Source organism: Mugil cephalus, chromosome 16 (assembly GCF_022458985.1).
Source record: "Mugil cephalus isolate CIBA_MC_2020 chromosome 16, CIBA_Mcephalus_1.1, whole genome shotgun sequence".
In the NCBI taxonomy this organism is placed as follows: Eukaryota; Metazoa; Chordata; class Actinopteri; order Mugiliformes; family Mugilidae; genus Mugil; species Mugil cephalus.
The window spans coordinates 18236812-18255171 of NC_061785.1; the positions used below are offsets into that span (position 1 = coordinate 18236812).

Consider the following 18360-nt stretch of genomic DNA (forward strand, 5'->3'; position numbering starts at 1 on the left):
TGTTCACTCTACTGAACTTCCTTGGATGCTGTAGCTGTCATCGGTGGGGGCTTGGAGGGTGGGGGCGTGGCTTATCACCGACGCCGCTCTCTCATTGGTGGACAGCTATCCTGGTTACCAACCAACACAACCCACTGGGCACATGAGAAAACACACAAAAACTCGTTAATGACAAAGCTAATGGCTAACAAAGTACTCTTTTACGCAGCAGTAAGTATTGTTTCTCATATCCATCCGCCCCAGAGAGTAGTGTGTGCCAGAATTTGAAAGCAGCGTTGATATTTGTGTCTTTTCGTGTGGAAATGCTAACTCGTTAGCCGCTTCAGTTTATTAGCTTCAGCGCTAACCGAGTTAAAGGCTCCTAACCACTAACCACTGGAGATGATATGTGCGACAAACGGTCACTCGACATTGCTGCTGGACACTGGTAAACCCGTTTTAGCTCACCGATAACGATTATATACTCAACCAGAGCTAGCTTGTTAGCGATAAATTGTATGCAATTTAAATATAGCAAACGCTACCGCACATGTCAACTCCATCCTTAGAACCCAACGCTATGTTGAGCTGTTTACATTGAGTTTTGTTAAAAAAATGAAGGTAAGCCGCGGCTGTTTTGTAGGTATTGGTTCTGCTGATTCGTCCAGCGGGCGTGGCGACGTTTCAGATGAGCTGGATTGAAGGTAGTTGTGGTTTCATGTCACGGGTAACCTTGGGGTTCTCATCTGTGTGCCTCTGTAGCGATCAACGAGCACACAGCGGCACAGATTTCAAAGATGTGTATGAGGAGCGATCGGCCCCTCTTCGAAATATGGGATAGGGCCATGTGAACAGCAGCATCATCCGCAGCCACACAATGGACAACGAGGTGAGGTTTTATGCAACATCTGCTTTCCCAGTGGTGTAAGTTTGGATTTCACATCTTCTGTCACTTCTTCTTTACATGCTACGATATCAATAAGTGGTCCTTGATTTTCAGGCTATTAACCGCAGTAATGCATGTCATGATGTACAGCAATGTTTGAGCTGCCACTTTGTCTCTATGCTCTAACTAACAAGTATTTTCTGCTCTTCCTTCACATTTCTTTGCCTCTCTTCTGCTTCTGACTTTGACAGATGCTGTAGCCTAGTTGACTTGTAGAACCTAAGTAAGGGCTTTGATGTTTCTTTGCTTGTTTTGCATGATGATTTATATATATATATAAAAAAAAAAGAAAATGCAGTGGCACGAGCTGCTGAAAACTGACACTCCCTCCAAGACACACTTACGTTAATCCACTTAATTTGCCACAACCATTTTTTTTAAGCCTCCCGCATGCAGACATCTTGTTTTAGTGTGTTGTTTTAGTTGAGTTCACGCTCCTCTGTTGACGCTGACGGGCTGATTTTTACAGTTAAAACTAATGTTTAAAGCTCATCTTTAACACTTGTAATCCGTCATTCACTTACATGACATCTTAAGCGATGGTTCACACTGTACGTTTGTGACATGTTCTGTCAGTGCTAGTCTCTGTTAAAGGGCCAGGTTTGATGTATTATGCAGAGACACATTATTGCATGATGTAATAGGCCTTGTTCAAGTTACTTTGCAGCCACTCTTGTACTCATACTCAACAAGTACATTATAAAGCGCCTTGTAATGAAGAGGCTAGATTTGACAAAGCATGCATATACTGTGAAATATCGGAATTATTTCACAGTCCTGAGACTTATTCATGTTTGTCAGGATCACCTTTTGCCGTGATAACTATTATGCTTCCTCAGGTCTAATTTAAATAGAAATTAATATTGTGGTGAGTCTGAAATTACAGCAAAACATATTGTGTCCTTTGAAAAGTGTATTCTAATCCCAAACGGCTGCATCAACAACATATCGGTGTGCAGTGGTGTTTCAATTTTAACTTTTAACTTAATGTAGAGGAGTCCATTAGATTATATGTGCAACACATTTTAAACATTAGATCTGAAAGTGACTGAATGTTGTGATTTTGATGTAATCTTTGCATCATAAGCTGGTAGAACAGGCACATACGCTCACGTGCCGCCAGGCATCTGTGCAACTGTGCAGTTTCCATGTTCTTCCTGTACCTGTGTGGGTTTTCCCTGGTTGCTCCAGCTTCCTCCCACATTCCAGACACATACTTATTAAGTTAATTGTGATTCTAAATTAACAGTAGGTGTGCATGTGAGCACGAATGGGCTTATCAAGGGTGTGCAGTGCCTCTCACCCAATGACAGCTGGGGTAGATTCCAGCTTTTAGAGGACAAACATTAAAATGCATTAGTTTTCACTAGTGTACTTAATGAACTGGCAAGTGATCGTATGCCGTCAAAGCCGCTATGAAACTGCAAGTTACACCAACAGCGTTTTGTCTTTATATCATACTTGACACATTGCATGTTCCGCATTGAAGCTTCGTTCGCACAAGAGTTTTTAGAGGCCTGCTTAAATTAAAGCTGGTGAATGTGAATACATGTGAAAGACTGAGATGCATCAGCACGTCTTGTTTTCCTCAAACAGCTGATGTTGGCCTTTCTCACTGCTCTCTGTGTGTCTCTGTGTGTTTATCGATGCGTTCCTGAAGGAGAGTAAGACGTGCCAAGGAGAGAAGCTTCCCCCTGCTGTAGATGACACTCTGGATGAATATTTAATCACCCTCCAGCACAAAAACAGGTGAAGTGTGCGAGCGGACTGCACTGGGGAGGGACGGATTGAGTTTCGCGGAGGAGATACAACCCCTCCGTGACTTCCAGACTCCTTCCTCCTAAGGAGCACTGATTGGTTAATTTGTGTTTGAGAGGCGGCCATGTGGTGGCTGGAACAACCTGTCTGAGCTGGCTTGATTTCTGAAAAAAAAAATCATTTCTTTTATAACATCTCGTATTACAATTTCAGGTTAGTTACCAGTTGTCTTTGCTCTTCAGGATCTTAAAGCGCCTTAAAGTCAAAGACCCTCGGGAGATTGAGTTGGAAAGACTTGAGCAAGGTTTTTCAATTTATCTTAACGGAGCCAATGCCGAAGCCGGTAAGAAGCAGCCCAAGGGCTCCAACCACAAGTCTGTCACCTCCCCAGCCCCTTGGAGACCCGCACGTACAGCAGGTATGCTACAGCTGCAGGGTTCATTTAAATCAGAACTCAAAACTGCATGTTCTTCAATAAAACCTCATCAGTTTTTACTGTTGTTGTGCGAGAGGAAGTATCGTTCAGTTATATTTACACTGAATTCAAAGGTACAGTAGCACTCTTGTTGGTTCTGTCATCTCTAAACCATATGCAGCACCAGCCACCACTCTTCAGCTTGTAGTTCGCATGGTGTGATCTCATGCCCAGTCCCAGTGAATAAATGATAGTGACAGTTGTTGCTGGCAGCTAGTTTTTTTGGTCTTCCTCTCTGTGCTGTGGACCATCTGCGTATGCGACTGTGTGTTCGTTCTCCTTTGAGGCACTAGTCTGCTGCACGCTGCTCATGTTCCTTTCCGTGCTGTGACTCATCGGCAGATGTCTGTAGAAGCGCCCACCAGCTAACTGAAGATAGTCGTAATCTGGAGCAGACTCACAAGGAGAGGAGCCAAACTGCCCCTGAAAAGGTCCAGAGGAAAGAATGGGTGCAGGTACTGTCCTGTGATTTCTTAATCTAATCTTTGCTTTTTTGCGTCAGATGTAAACATTTTTACAGTGCACATTTTAACATGGGTCTCTTTTGAAATGTGTGCAGACTTCTGTTAAAATTCGAACAGAGGATGGACCAAGTTTGCGAATATCCCCAGAGAAGCGCTACTCCGAGGATTTTGAGCCCTACGAGAGCGTAGATATGGAGGTAGAGTGAAGATATAACAATGCCTACTAAGCCTGTGTGTGTGAGTGGGTGTTTTAAGGGGAGGGGCTGCATGTCAGATACAGCTGTCTGTACTGCTTAGCATCTCTCTATCTCTGTTTTTTCCCTTTATCAAATCATCATGTTCCATTCAGAGCCCACGGTCACCTCGCTCCTTCAGTTCCAGACCCGAGGGCCAGGGAGGCCAAGCGAACAAGGACCACAGTGAGAAGGTGCTTCTCAACCTTGAGGAAGTAAAGGTGAGCAGATACAAAAATATATGTCATTCTGTCAAGATGTCTTGAGATGTAGCGAGTTACCTAATGCCGCTCGCTGCTCCTGAGTGTTAATTCATGACCAGTTTAAGCTGTCAGGATCCTCGTGCTCATGTTTGTGCCTGTGAGTGCTCAGACTGACGACTACCGTGTTCGTGGACGCGTGCATAAACACTGACCTTTTTTAAACTAGGTTTTGCGTCGGAGCCTGGAGGTTAGCATGCGACGGAGCAGCCGAGGCTCAGCGGGGGAGGAGTCAGACGAGGAGTGGGTAGAGGAGCAGATTGAGAGGGAGGAGAGCACTGAGAGTCTGGATGAACTGGGGCTACCTCTCACCTCATCCAAGTCCACCTCGTCCAGCTCTCGGCCCAGCGGCTCCCACAGCACTTTTGACTCAACAAATCTCATCGTCCTGGACTTTGGACCGTCACCTAAAGGTAGGCTTGTATTGGTTTTAAGGGCGAGTCAAAGAGTGGTTCCACCTCCTCCTTATCCGCTTCATCAGCGCTGATATAAGGAGGAGCAGAGGGACGGTCCTGATGTCAGCCAACTGGTCTGTTCCTCATCTGAAATACATTTCTCCATGAATCTAGGTCGTAAGATTGAACGTTCTCTGTCTGCAAAAAGAAGAGAAAGCGTTGACACCTTCATACCCACCAAGCCTATGTTGGTGAAGAGCAAAACATTGGATAGGCCACCTTCAAAAGAGAGTCGGGATGGTCAGAGTAAGCCGTTTATAATATTGCAATTATTATTATTATTCCTCATTTTGGAATAAAAGTCTTTGTAATTGTTGCTTAATTATGTGTGTGGTTCTTGTTTAAGGGCCGAGGAGTCGGGTGGAGAGGCCGCTATCAGCAGCTAGAAAGGCTTCTGTTGAGGATCGAGACTCCGAGGACGTTGCGTGCAGGGTGCGCCAGGCCATGCAGAGAGAAAATGACCCTCTTCCGTGTGCCGAGCTCTTCAGTCGCAACACGGTCTGATACACACCACACTTGACTTGGAACATTACGTAAAACAACTTTACTTTACTTTTAGCACACTGGTCCATAGTCCCTATACCATCATGCCCTGATACCGCTTTCTGCTACCCAATAGTGTTTGTAGATTATATTCCACTTATATTTTTCTGGAACTATCTCACATTCGAGCCTTGTCCACAAAGCTTATTTATCTCCGGCTCTTTCATTTTCGTTTTTTCAAGGCCAGGGGAAAACCGATGATGAATGGCTTAGTGCACCACAGCAGCCACGACAAGGACGACAACAATGTCACTCTGGCTATGCAGAGGATCACGCTCATGGGCCCCAGGTATGCAGCCGCAAAATGATGCTTAAACACACATTTGCATTCCATCTTGTGAGGGATGGAAAGACACCTGGTAACTGTGGTAATCCTGTGCGCTTGGGCCTTAAAACACATATGAGTGGGTTTGAAGCTGCCAATAGGGACTGATGTGCACCCCGTGTCCTTGGAAGAATTATTTATTGGTGTGGCCACAACAGTGCTGAGACATCACTCTGAGCGAATGTAAAAGGTCAAAGCAGATGAGCTGAGAATGTCCTCCACTGGTTCAGGCAACAACAGAAACTGCTGAAAGCCTTGGAGAAGCTTGAAGTCGGACCCAGTTACAGCATTCCTCAGAGTGTCAAAACAGACTTCATCAAGCAGCCGGTGAGTCAGTAACACCGTGTCCCAGATGAGAATGAACAGCCTTGATGGGTGTGGTACATGTGTGTGTGTCTTGTGCTGCTGTTGCAGAGAAGGCAGTCCTCAACGGAAATCACCCCTGCGCTCTACGTCACGATGGAGATCCTGTCAAACTGGGGGAACGCGCTGCAGGTCGGGCTGACCGAGCTGCAGTTTTTCTGCCTCCGAAAGAAGAAGCTGTACGTGTCGCCGCACGACCTGGACATCAGGAATGCCGACTGTCCCGGGAATCTAGGGGCGCTTGTCAACGGAAAGGTGAAGGTGAGGTCCTGCTGCAGCAGCATTATATTTAGTCTAAGATTTTCTATGGATAAAATTTAAACCCTCTGTAAATGTCAACAACATTGTGAATGAGTCATTGCTGATGAGGTCTATTCTCTTGGATTGACAGACCACCAAAGAGCGTCACATGTGGACGTGTCTCTTTCACCCTCCCATCCAGCTCTACTTCATCATCAGGAACACGGAGCACTCCCCAGACTTTGGGATATCTTATATCAAAATCTGGAACTTCAACAGAAGCCTCAGCGTATGTGTTTTTTTGTTGTTTTTTTTGTGCAATGACTTTTTTTTTTTTATTATTTGGTTCACTACAAGTACAAGCTGTTCCGTTGCCCACATCTTTAGGTTTATCTTCTAGTGGGATCCTAATAACCCTAACCCTAACCCTAACCTTATGTGCTCGGGGGTGACGGCATTGGCGAGGTTGCGTCAGGGGTGTGGTTCTCTTTAAGTAGTGGATGCCTGAACCGCCAGTCAGTCTGTTCAAATGTGGAACAGTGAGAGATTAGTCCCAGAGGATTAGTGCAACATGGTCTTCTCTCTCTCAGCCGCACTGCTGTTCACGGTGGCACACAAAGACCCCGTCGTGTCTTTTTCTACTTCACTGCAGCCGTTTAGACTTCCTAGATGTTGGTGTTTGATTGGGAGAAATGGCTTGAAGCTGAAAGGTGAGGAGCGGCTGCTAGAAAGTAGGTTGTAGCTTGAACTGGGTTTATCGTGGTTTAGTGTCGAGAGGATCGAGCAGATTTGACTTGTCATCTGTGATAGCACTAATTACTGCCAGCTTGAAGCGCTCTTGTAAAAAAAAAAAATAGGCAAGTTAATCAATTTAGTGGTGGTGAAATGTCCTTTTTTCACCTTTAGTTCTTGTGTGCTTTAGTTGAATTGAATTTCATACTGCCATTTGTTAGTTATACATATCACTTAGATGCTGGGAGTTAGTCTGAACTTTGTTTGGTACTTTTCTGCTAAAATTCTAATTTGTAGACTTTATCTTTCAGGGTTCTTGTACAGTGAAGCTCTGTTTCTTTAACAGGAGCTTGACATAGGCGCACGGCATATAAAGCTGTACCTCAACAGCACGTTGGTGTTTGAAGGCGAGCTGGAGAAGGGCTGCGGCAACCAAGTCTTCGACTACAGCACCACAATTGATCTCCAGGATTTCCAGGCCTCAGACTCCTTGTTCTCAAGTCCCGTGTCTTCGGCACACGATCTGCGAGGTGTCAGCCCCCATCGCAATGAGGACAAGAAGGGTGGAGAGGGCAGCAGCACGCAGCGATACCAGAGCTCGAGTGCACTCTCAGACCCAATAGGACAGGCAATGGTAGACATGCAGGAGAAATCGCATATACCGCTACCACCCATCGCTGCTTCAGTGGGCGTTTCACCCTCTGCTCATCGCTCCTCCACACAAAGAAACTCTTTTGACCTCTTTGCCTCGGAAGAGCTCCATTCTCTCAGGCAGCAGGCGGAGCAGCCAGCACCCATGGAGCAGACGGTCACCACCCAGCCGTCCTCCTCGCGGGTCGCCCCCCAGTGGTTGCAGCCCCTGAACAGAGGCGCTCCAGAGGGCTGTGAGACCAGCAGGGAGAGACCCCGGTGGCTGGTACCTCAGCACTCTGCAGAGCCCAAACCCCCGTCAGCCTCAGCTTCAGCCTCTTCCATGCTCCCAGAGCTGCCCTGCAATCCAAGCCGGGTGTGCAGAGGGGTGGAGAGGGCGACAAACGGAGTTCAGCGGAAGGCCGACTCTTTAGACCTGAGCTGTGACCTGCTGGAGGAGCTCGGGGAGCCAAACCCAGACAGGCCCGTCAGTGGACGCAGGAGCTCGTTCAGAAACTCCTCAGTCACTTCCAGGCAGATGGAGGACCACCACCACGGAGCTACAGCACTGAAAAACACTGGTAGGCAGCAGCCATCCCCTGTTCTGATACTGGCACAAAGAGAAACACCTTCATGTGTGTTTATTTTACCTCGGTTTCTTATAAAGATATAGCAGATCAAATATGTAGCGTTATAATATATGAAAATTTTATACTGTCAAATTTTATTAGTCACTGAATCAGATGAAAGGCTGATGAATCACTGCAGTGGAATGCTTTTGTTATTTTTAGCTTTATAGCTTATAAAATGTTTTATGAGGAAGGATATCAGAATGTAACTTTTCTGTTTATAAGAAAACTCCACAAGGTAGATTTAATTTTTTTTGTGACAGTCATATGTGCACATGCTTATTTGTGAACGTGTAGCTTCGTGTTTTCATGTGTCCCATATTTGGAGATAAATATAAAGGCAGTTTACAGCCGTCAAGTGATTGTCTTGTTTCCATAGTTTCATCGTCTCTTGTTTTTATATTGTCCAGAGGAGCCGATGTCTTTGGTGAACACCAGCAGGAGGCAGAGCAGCTCTCGGGCCCAGCTGCACAGCCAGCAGGATGACACCCTCATGGAGTCCTGGGACTCCCTCACTAAGTTCAACCAGTGTCAGCGCGGACGCATTTCCAACATGGGATTCGAGGGCGACATCTTCGACGAGTTCCTTCAGCGCCAGAGCCGAAATCCGCCCGCGGCCCCAGTCAACCCCTCGTCCTCACCCAGGAGCCCACTGTCCTCCTTGACGCCTCAGGGGTCACTGTGTGAAGGCCCCGATGACGATCCGCTGATGGAGCGGGAGGATGAGTTCGAGATCCCGGTGTTGCCGCAAGGCCAGAGACTGGTCATCAACATCCTGTCCACCTGGGGGGATCGCCACTATGTGGGTCTCAACGGCCTGGAGGTCTTCAGCTCCAGCGGAGAGCCCCTTCGACCTGCCCACATCCGTGCCGACCCTCCGGACATTAACATACTCCCAGCGTACGGCAAGGACCCACGCGTGGTCACCAACTTGATTGACGGCGTCAATCGCACTCAGGATGACATGCATCTTTGGCTCGCGCCGTTCACCCCTGGTCGTAGCCACACCGTATTCCTGGACTTTGGAGCTCCTTACCAGGTGGCCATGATCCGCGTGTGGAACTACAACAAGTCACGCATCCACTCATTCCGAGGCGTGAAAGAGGTGGAAATGCTGCTGGATGGAAGGTGCATCTTCAGGGGAGAAATTGCCAAGGCTTCTGGGACTCTGTCTGGAGGTATTTAACCACATCAACTTCTTTTTGTTTGTTTCTATGCTCAGTTTTTTGCTTTTGTTTACCATTTTGTCCTCACTCTGTTGTCATGTCAGAGCTGGACCAGTTCGGGGACACTATCCTGTTCACTACTGATGATGAGATCCTGGAGGCCATGTCGCGTTACGATGAAACCTTCCACAGTGAAGACGAAGGTCCTGAAAACTTGGTGTATGAGGAGGAGCTGCAGAGACCACGGACCGCTGATGGAGAGGGAGAGGAGAGGCCTTTCACGCAGGCTGGTTTCAGAGAGGAAGACCTCGCTGTAAGTACAGGTTTGAATCAGAATGTTCTGTGTTATTTTGCTTTCTTCAACCCTTTGTCAGGGTCATATTTAAGATCAGGTTCTTTTTTCCAATGTGTAACAATAATAACCTGGAACCCAGACCATTCAGACCATTGATTCAACCAAACATGTTTCAGAGATCACACATTCCTCCATTGCTGAGCAAGCTTGTTAGCTTCCTGTCCTTGTAGCTTATTACATTTATGCTTTAAGAAACATATGTTTTTTTGTGTTTTCTAAGCTGAAACTTCAACTCAACTCTACTTTGAGCCAATCTGAGGAGTTGGAACATATTCCTGGGATGTACACTGGAAAGTGTGAGTGCATTAATCACATCCTGTCATCTGTGATGTCTGCTCCTCTTATTCTTTTGTGATTTTAATGCTGCAGTATCCGTCTCCTTTCATCCCAGGCCTTAGACTGGAGCTGGTGTTGACTTGGGGTGATTCCCATTACATGGGCCTGACAGGACTGGAGGTGGTGGGGAAGGACGGAGAGAGCTTGCCTTTAACCCTCAGCATGTTGGCTGCCTCGCCCAGGGACCTCAACGACCTACCTGAGTACGGCCATGACCTGCGTACACTTGATAAGTACGTCTGACACTCAATACAGTCTAATATTTTCTCTAATAATCAAAATCCATACCAGTGGATCTGATCGGTGCTGTGTTTAATCTTTCTTTTCGTCGCCCAGGCTTATCGACGGCCACAACATTACCACTGATGACCAGCACATGTGGCTGATCCCTTTCTCCTATGGAGATCCCCACATCTTGAACATCACCTTCACCAAGCCCCAGACTGTCGCCGGTCTCCGTGTCTGGAACTACAACAAGTCTCCTGAGGACTCTTACAGAGGAGTGAGACACTTTTCAGATTCAGACAAAAAATTGTTGTGTTGCTGTTACAAGAGAATAATGGTTTTCTTAAAATAATATTATGTAAATGATACAAAAGTCTTTTTAGTAATTTGTGCAACAGCAAGTTCACTGGAATTCCTTTAGGTGGCGCCAGAGATGAGTGGATGTTTTCAGACATACTGAATGGCCTAGAATATAAATAACCTAACATTAAATTATAACAACAAGAGCTGGCCACTCTACTGGAAACATCAGAAGATTTATTTCAAGAGACGATAATAAAAAAAAAAAAGACAAATCTCTTGTTGTTTTGTTCAGGTGAAGGTGATCCATTTGTTCATGGATGATGTTGCCATCTCACCGACGGAGGGATTCCTGGTCAGGAAAGGACCGGGCAACTGTCACTTCGACTTTGCCCAGGAGATTCTCTTTGTTGACTTCCTCCAGAAGCCCGCTGATAGCAAGCGTAATGATGACTACCACAGGTAGGAAGTTTGAATTTGCCTCAACTGTAATTTCACGAGATGTTCATGGGATGAATGTCGCATTTTTACTTATCATTTTTACTGTTTCTAATTCAGGGGAAGCTCTAAGAAAGAAGAACAAGCCAGCATGGACTACGAAGCACCCATCATGCCTTGTGGATGTATCCTTTCTTTGGTTAATTTGTGGTTTGGACAGCTGTGCTTATTGATCTTGTCAGTTCAAACATAATGTTCGTGAATTTACAAATACACAGATCCGATTTCAGTTCAGGCCGCACGAAATCATCCACGTCGGTTGCTTCGGTAACAGCGTGGGCATGCTCAGTATCGGTTTTTTAAATATAGAAGCAAAACCACAGGATAGTGGTGAAACGGTGTATAGTAATACTGAGCCGCACAATAGACTGTGCCAGTGACAGATTATGTGGATACTTTGGTAGTCCACAAATCCAGTTACCTCTGGATATACCATGACCTGGATCACAGAGAATCTTCATAGCTGTGCAGCCATGTGTCATGTAACTAGCACAGTTGGCTAACGATGCACCATCATGTGGTTTATAGATCCCACAAACTAGATGTTGTCCCCTCTTTTAAACTGCGTCAGAGAACCCTTTTTCATACCCCGTCTCCACTTATTTCTACTCTCCTTCTGGAAACGTCAAATAATATGAATTCAGACAAACAACAGGCATTTCTCATATGATTCATTACTAAAGGCCCAAATATTGTTAAACCAGAATTCTGCTCTGTCATTAAATTTGTGTCCCTGGTTGCACAATTAATAGGACAAAATCAAAGGCCATCCCTGGTTCTAGTGAATGTTCTCCAGCCAGAAGCACCACCTGGCATTAAAGAGGCGGCCAGATGGCAAAATCTATCAGGGTATCAGATTAATACCAGGCCTAAAAAGATAAGTAAGGCTTTACCCATTCTGTCTAAATAATTCAGATCATAAAATGAATCTAGATGAGAATCAATCGAATAAAAATCCTACGTTCTAAAATAAATAATTGCCCCATTCTTCCCACAATTACTATAGAAATGTTTCAGTGTAAAAGTGGAAAACTTGTGTGTGCGTAGAGAAAGGCCCTTTGTTTAACTGGGCAAAATTAAATGCAGTAAAAGAAGAGGGTGGGATCTATCATTGGGCTTTTCTACTTTTATCCCAGTTTGTCACCGTCCCACTTTCCAGGCTTTCTAAAATATCTCTTACTTGCCGTTGGGATCAACAAAATAAGCTGCTTTCAACTCAGGAGTCACAGAGAAAGTTACATCAGCTAACAAGTCATTACGCTACAAATGAGGCCTTTCAGAGCACAGTTTATGAAGATTCTTGTTGTTTTGACCCAAAAGTCAAGTTCGAATGGATATTTTGTGGTTTTGGAATGAGGCGTTGAGAAAATATCCTGCGTTGCGTCTGTCAAAACAAGAAGGTGCGGCTTTGCCTTGCTGTGATTACTGGTTTTGAACTGGTTTTATACAGACTAAGTCTGAGTCAATGTGGAATGAGAGTGGTGTGCAGTCGGCTTTTGTTATGAGATTATCACCAAAAAGCTTCTTTTGTTCTGCTTTAAAAACAAAAAAACAAAAAAAAAACATTCAATTGTTATTAAGTTTCATTTAGCGTCAGTGACAAAGAGCCTGAAACTATGAGCAAGAACTAAGACAAGGGTGGCAAACCAGTGAGCAGAACCAAGATCACACAGAGGGACCCATCTACTTGAGGTAGACCATGTACAGAACCAAATAAGAGGGAAACATTATGTACCTAGTGTCCATAATATAAATGAGATTCATATACAGGAACCTTCTCTAATATACTGTTACTGTTAATTCACATGTTTGTTCTGAACGTTATAAACATCATAACCTACAATTCATGGCTGGTGTGTCTAAGAAAGTGGTAAGAAATTATATGGAGGAGACTGTGTAGCGTCACAGGCGAATGAAAAATATATCACTCGTTGTATATATTCCTTGACCTTTGCCTGCCAGTCATCTTTCAGCTACAGCTGTTGACAACCTGGGGAGACCCGTATTACATCGGCCTGAACGGCCTCGAGATTTACAACCAGCAACACGAGAAGATCACTCTCAGTGACAACAGTATCCCTCCTTATGTGCCGCTGTTTCAAAGCTGATGCTCTCTGTACTCACATCTGTGTCTTTTTATGTGGACCTGAAGCTGTTTGAAGGATTGTTGGCGTACGTCTGTCAGTTTAGAAAAACCTTAAAATCAATGTTAATATTATTTCCTTCTGTTTTTAAGGATATTTATAGATTTCAGTGTTACACCTGCTCCAGATACCATGTGGGAATAATTATGCGCTGTAATGTAATTAATAATTACACCCAAATAATTAATACCAAAGGTTGCATTCTTACTTGATTATTCACTTCTGATGCTATTAAATCTTTTAAAACCAGGAATAGATAATAATCTAATATCGACTACACTGTTTGGATTTATGTGGTTTATATGGAAATATATTTAGATATGAAATGAAGGAAGGCTCGTATAGTGACTGACTGGACTTGAAGGAAACATAGTGTACGACTGTCAATAAAGACTATCAGTCCTCAACATTGTGTCTACCAGACATCGCTGCTTTCCCAGACAGCGTGAATGTGCTGGACAATGTGAGTGGTGATGTGAGGACGCCAGATAAACTGATAGACGGAGTCAGCGACACCCATGATGGGAGACACATGTGGTTAGCCCCCGTGCTACCTGGACTGGTGAGGAAGTTTTAAGGGAGAGAAATTGTCTCGGATCAAACTCTGCAACTGGGCTGAGTGTTGTTGCTCGTCTCCATGCAGGTGAACCGCGTGTACGTCATCTTTGACCAGCCAGTGACGGTGTCCATGATTAAGCTGTGGAACTACTCAAAGACTCCTCAGAGAGGAGTGAAAGAGTTTGGGGTAAGCCTCCGTGCGTGCTGTGACTTCGGGTCACTCTCTGTGGCGGTGTTTTTTTTTAGACGTCGAGCTGCATATGTCTGTGTGTACAGCTGCTGGTGGACGACCTTCTGGTATATAACGGCATCTTGGACAGCGTGAGCCACGTGGCGCGAGGCATCCTGCCCACCTGCGAGCCAGTGGTGCCGTACCACACCATCCTGTTCACAGACAATGTCTACATCGCTCACCGTGAGAGGAACACTGTCATCAGGTACCACGGCTTTTTAGGACGTAGTCACGAATGGCTGCTTCATTACATGGTTAGAGTTATCATTATGTAAAGGTATTTGTCACATAGTTAAAGACAAGAACTTACATGTGACGCAGGTTGTTGATTTATTGACCATTCAGTTAAGAGAAAGTGGGTTAAGCTTCACTGCCCCCGTGTTTTACTCTTCTCCACTTCAGCCCTCATGGTAGCAAGCACCACAAACAGTGAGTAAAAGGTCTGTCGTATCAGCGCCCCCCTGTGGTCACTTCTGGTATTGGAGATTCCTCCCGTGTCCTCAAATGAATCTCAGCCGTCCCACTTTCTCCTCACCTCACATTAGCCTAGTGATGTATCGATCCCTCCTCTCCCCTTGTCTCTCCTCTCTGTTACCCCTGTAGCTCCATTACCGACCCCAACGACTGGACCGACCCGTTCCAAGCTTAAAGTCCCCCAGCAGATGGTTTATAAATAGTTGTGTGCGTTGTGTTAATTTTCTTGCTGTGTTGCAGTAATTACGTGGAGGATCAGGATGTGAAGATGACCAACGAAAATCAGATAGTTCATCACAATAAGAAGAAGCCGACAGCAGATCCAGGTGACTCAGACACACTTGAAGCGTTACCGCGTGCTGTCTTCGGTTTGAAAACGTAAACATCTGTTTGTTGTCCCTCAATTTAGCTCTACGGCCTAAAACCTGCATGACGGACGGCGGGAAACACGGAAAGAGGAGGTACTGACTGATGGACCGGCTGATCTGGATTCAATGTTTAGACAAAGAGAGCAGGCCAGAACGGATGACTTTTTTTTTTTTTTTTTTTTTTTTAATCACATGGTTCACACTGAAGAGGACTGAGCTTGGACACTGGGTTTACACACACACACACACACACACACACACACACACTGGATTCCACTTTGTGGTTGGATCACTCCCCCCTCCAGATACATGTCATCCTGAGCGCGTAGTTGTCGCCGCCCCTCCCACGGTGCCAGGAGAAACCGGCGAGGCTGCACATCAGCCCTGTTATCGTGCCTAGTACTCAACACTATATCTGTGGCTGCTACTTGTGATGTTCGCGCTGCATATTCCGAATGCTGCTTGTGGCATGTAAATACTCCGAAAAGAAAGCTTCGAGGCCACGCGACTACACTCCCGCATCAGGACGCTGCTTACGAATGAACTTGATTCACCGTTGAGCCTACATGATCAGCTCTTGGCCTAAAAACCGACTCCCGCCAGTTCACTAACGGTCGTAACGCTATGCAGCCGCCAATTTATATCTCAATCATTTATATCTGCCGGCTAATATATTTCAGAGCCTGATGCTTTTACTTGGAAGTGTCTCCGGAGAGGTTTTCACAACGGGAGGGTTTATATCAGCGGTTAATGCGACACTTGGAGGAGATTTTATAGGAGGCTTCGCGGTGCATCTGCTACGCTTCACAGAGTTAGGTCAGTGTATTTCTTCTGCTTAGCATCAGGTAGAAAACGTTTGCAATCCAAGTGACCTTTATGGAAGTTGTTATATGCACAGAGTAGACATCTGGAGGCAAACACTTCTTAAGCAGGCAAAGCAGTTTTAGTAATTTGACTGAAAACGTAGATTTTGAATAGAAAACAGGCAACTTCTAATATGCAAGTACTATTACCTTACCTCAAATTGAAAAGAATTCTATTTAAAAGGGACAAACATGGCTCTACCTTCACTATACTACGCGGTAGTCTCTTTTCTTTCATTCGATATTTACTGTAGTAACTTGTTGCATGAGAACGTCTCCTCAGCGTTTACTTGGAGGAGTTTTTACTGCTTCATTGAGCCCCAGTATATCAGCTGTTTCTCACTACTCCACCTGGGAGTAATTGTATATGAAATGCAGTTTTATGTATTTAATTTATGTCCGACAACAACAGTCACTACTCCCTTTCAGTTGTGCCCTGAGGAGCAGTGGCCGTTGCTGTACGTGCGACATTTAGTGTTTTGAAATATTTAATTATTTTTCTAATCTTGATTAAATATGTATATTTGACGTAGGTTTATTTGACTGAATAATAAATTTATCTTCAACCAGCTCTCTGGAGATGGAAGACCTCTGCGTCTGTCGGGACACGGATAAAAACTTCTGTCGTTACTTGATCTCACGCACTTCAGCGCTAAGCCAACAAAAATAATCTATTAATACTCTCTGTTGGGACAAAGGGCATACTGTGAAAAGAAAAGGGAAAAAAATAACCAGACAACCAAGATCCTTTAATATATCCTGAGATATTTTAATGCAGAATCTGCTGTACATTTTTATGGTTCTTGTAAGGAATGAGCACTCGGTTTCGGTGTGCCCCTCGGACAGAGCGCAGTCAAAGAGCCTGATGGTCTCACACCACATACACAAACATTTAGCTGGAAACGCTGCATCTTCGCAGGCCGACAACTTTAAGAGATGGCACTCTCAGATTTTTCCTGGGAAAGTTCCATCATCTCTCTGGTCATCCCACTTCTGGATCTGTAGGAACAAAATCCCAGAAGAAAAAAAAAACACATTTTGAGACATGAATAAACATTTTTAACGGGATAAAGTTTTTATAGCCGATTGGGATGTGAACTGAAGTGCAACCACAAGGAATGATACTCCGTATGATAACCCGCTACAGTACATCCATTTATGGGGAAAGTGTTGAAGACTTCTGCTTCTCAAGAGTGGCTGAAAAAACAAATGACACTAGAACTATCTTGCTGTGTTTTGACTCTAAGCCGAGACTTCCAGGAATGTGAAGAACGATAAAGTTGTTTGACCCCTGCTGTACAAACTCGTCCCTCTTAACAAAGTTGGGGGGAGAAAAAATAAAAATATGAAGTATATTTACCCAGGACTTGGGGCAGAGTGATTTATACACCCTCCTGTACCATTCGCATGGGGTAGTGTCTACTCCTTTAGCATCCAAAGCTTTCTGGCAGCGGTGGAAGTCTATTAATAGGGAAACAACAATGAATGTCAAAAGCAGCCAGTCCCAAGTTTGAGACCAGATTTAATAATAGCATATTTTAATTATAGATTAATGAACCAAACACCACACCATGTCTAGTCTGAACAGTTAATGGAATGACTGGTTTGTCCTCATTTGCCCCGTACACCTGGGACGACAGTGGACTCCTTTGACCTTGACATTGACTGCAGTCTTACCCACATAGTTGGACCAGCAGTTCCTGGTCTGGTTCTGGTTGGGGAACCTGGCATCAAAGGGAGCGGTGCGATAGTTCTGAAGTTTGGTCTTGATGTCCTCAGCCATTTTCACCTCTGTCACAGAGAGAATCATCAGTGGTTAGTGTAGGTAGATGGGCAGGTAAGGGTGAAGAAGACGACAACAAGGCCTCTTCTTTCACCTGCTGCAGCTACCAGCGATCAATCCGCGTAAACGGACCTGCGTCGGAGTGAAAAACACCTGTGGCTGTGGCCGCGGTGTGTGTGTCGCTGAGCTGCGTGGTGGCATGATTGTGTTTCTGCGTGTGCGCACCGGTTAGCAGCTCAGCACGGGATTAGTTCTGCCCAAATTTTAGGGGTGCTGCTTGCGGCACCTCGCGACCCAGTTGAGAAATGTCCTCAGGCGCTCCTTCCACTCCTCCAATTTACAACATGACGCACTGATGCGTGCGGTCGATTGTTATTAAACAAGCGCCTAATAATGTGACTCTTGATCAATAAAAATCCGGAAAAAATCGTATAGGTGTCGGAAGACATGGCAGACGACAACAGCGTCGTCCGGTATGACTTCCTGACACGACTTGGTTTCTGTTTCTTTTACAAGGTACAAACCCTTAATTTTCTTGTGATTAAATTACATCAAGGTAATTCATCCCTGTTACAATGTCTGAAAAATGCACAAAGAGCAATCTAGAAACGAAACTTGAATTAGCTCCATATTCCTTATTCATACCCGGCGGCTGAGCCTATTGTTGTTGTTTTTTTTTTTTTAGGTGATAACTGCTCATTTAATATAACTCACATGCAGCGTTCAAGGTAAGGTCTGTGCCCGGGTACAATAGCTTAAAAATGTAAAGACATGCAGGTGAACTTTACCTTTGTCGCAGGTCCTGGCTCGAGCTCAAAGTGACTTTTATACCAGGCGGTGGAAGTGTGTCGTTCCTCCTCCTGATAAGCAGTGCGCATCGGTTTGGAGGCGCTGCTGCCGTGCAGTCCTGACATAGCGGTATGGCGGACGCAGGTCACATTGAAATGACAGACATTAACAGGCTAACAACTCATGATGAGCACACGGGTCTCCATTAAGTCATATGTGGGGGGGAAAAGGCTTAAG

General features: G+C 45.1%; 2 protein-coding genes across 3 annotated transcripts; one reads left to right on the top strand and one right to left on the bottom strand.

The window, feature by feature from the left end:
• Window positions 1–102: 102 nt before the first annotated feature.
• Window positions 103–16122, top strand: LOC125022222 (katanin-interacting protein). Of its 2 annotated transcripts, XM_047608675.1 has the most exons (29): window positions 103–210; window positions 742–868; window positions 2586–2674; window positions 2926–3101; window positions 3501–3613; window positions 3718–3819; window positions 3972–4076; window positions 4285–4528; window positions 4685–4816; window positions 4917–5068; window positions 5296–5402; window positions 5669–5765; window positions 5853–6062; window positions 6193–6330; window positions 7120–7984; window positions 8443–9210; window positions 9303–9511; window positions 9774–9849; window positions 9945–10122; window positions 10226–10391; window positions 10710–10876; window positions 10973–11037; window positions 12875–12985; window positions 13479–13618; window positions 13700–13801; window positions 13891–14051; window positions 14249–14275; window positions 14561–14646; window positions 14730–16122. In XM_047608675.1, the coding sequence occupies exons 2-29, from the start codon at window positions 857–859 to the stop codon at window positions 14786–14788; spliced, it is 4857 nt and encodes a 1618-aa protein (XP_047464631.1). In that variant the 5' UTR covers window positions 103–210; window positions 742–856; the 3' UTR covers window positions 14789–16122. The 2 variants fall into 2 exon arrangements, with proteins under 2 accessions (XP_047464631.1, XP_047464632.1); XM_047608676.1 differs by lacking the exon at window positions 14249–14275.
• Window positions 16123–16296: 174 nt separating this feature from the next.
• On the bottom strand, window positions 16297–18278 carry LOC125022224 (cytochrome c oxidase subunit 6B1). The gene is made up of 4 exons (XM_047608678.1): window positions 18123–18278; window positions 17229–17342; window positions 16912–17012; window positions 16297–16550 (listed from the first exon to the last, which is right to left on the bottom strand). The coding sequence occupies exons 2-4, from the start codon at window positions 17332–17334 to the stop codon at window positions 16497–16499; spliced, it is 261 nt and encodes an 86-aa protein (XP_047464634.1). The 5' UTR covers window positions 17335–17342; window positions 18123–18278; the 3' UTR covers window positions 16297–16496.
• Window positions 18279–18360: the final 82 nt, after the last annotated feature.

Excerpts from the sequence above, each read along its gene's own strand:
- LOC125022222 (XM_047608675.1), top strand. Across the intron at positions 3,820-3,971 it reads ACGAGAGCGTAGATATGGAG|AGCCCACGGTCACCTCGCTC; the intron begins GTAGAGTGAAGA and ends TGTTCCATTCAG. Across the intron at positions 4,529-4,684 it reads CTTTGGACCGTCACCTAAAG|GTCGTAAGATTGAACGTTCT; the intron begins GTAGGCTTGTAT and ends CCATGAATCTAG.
- LOC125022224 (XM_047608678.1), bottom strand. The coding sequence starts at position 17,334 with ATGGCTGAGGACATCAAGACCAAACTTCAGAACTATCGCACCGCTCCC. Across the intron at positions 17,013-17,228 it reads CTGCTGGTCCAACTATGTGG|ACTTCCACCGCTGCCAGAAA; the intron begins GTAAGACTGCAG and ends CCCTATTAATAG. Across the intron at positions 16,551-16,911 it reads CACTCTGCCCCAAGTCCTGG|ATCCAGAAGTGGGATGACCA; the intron begins GTAAATATACTT and ends TTGTTCCTACAG.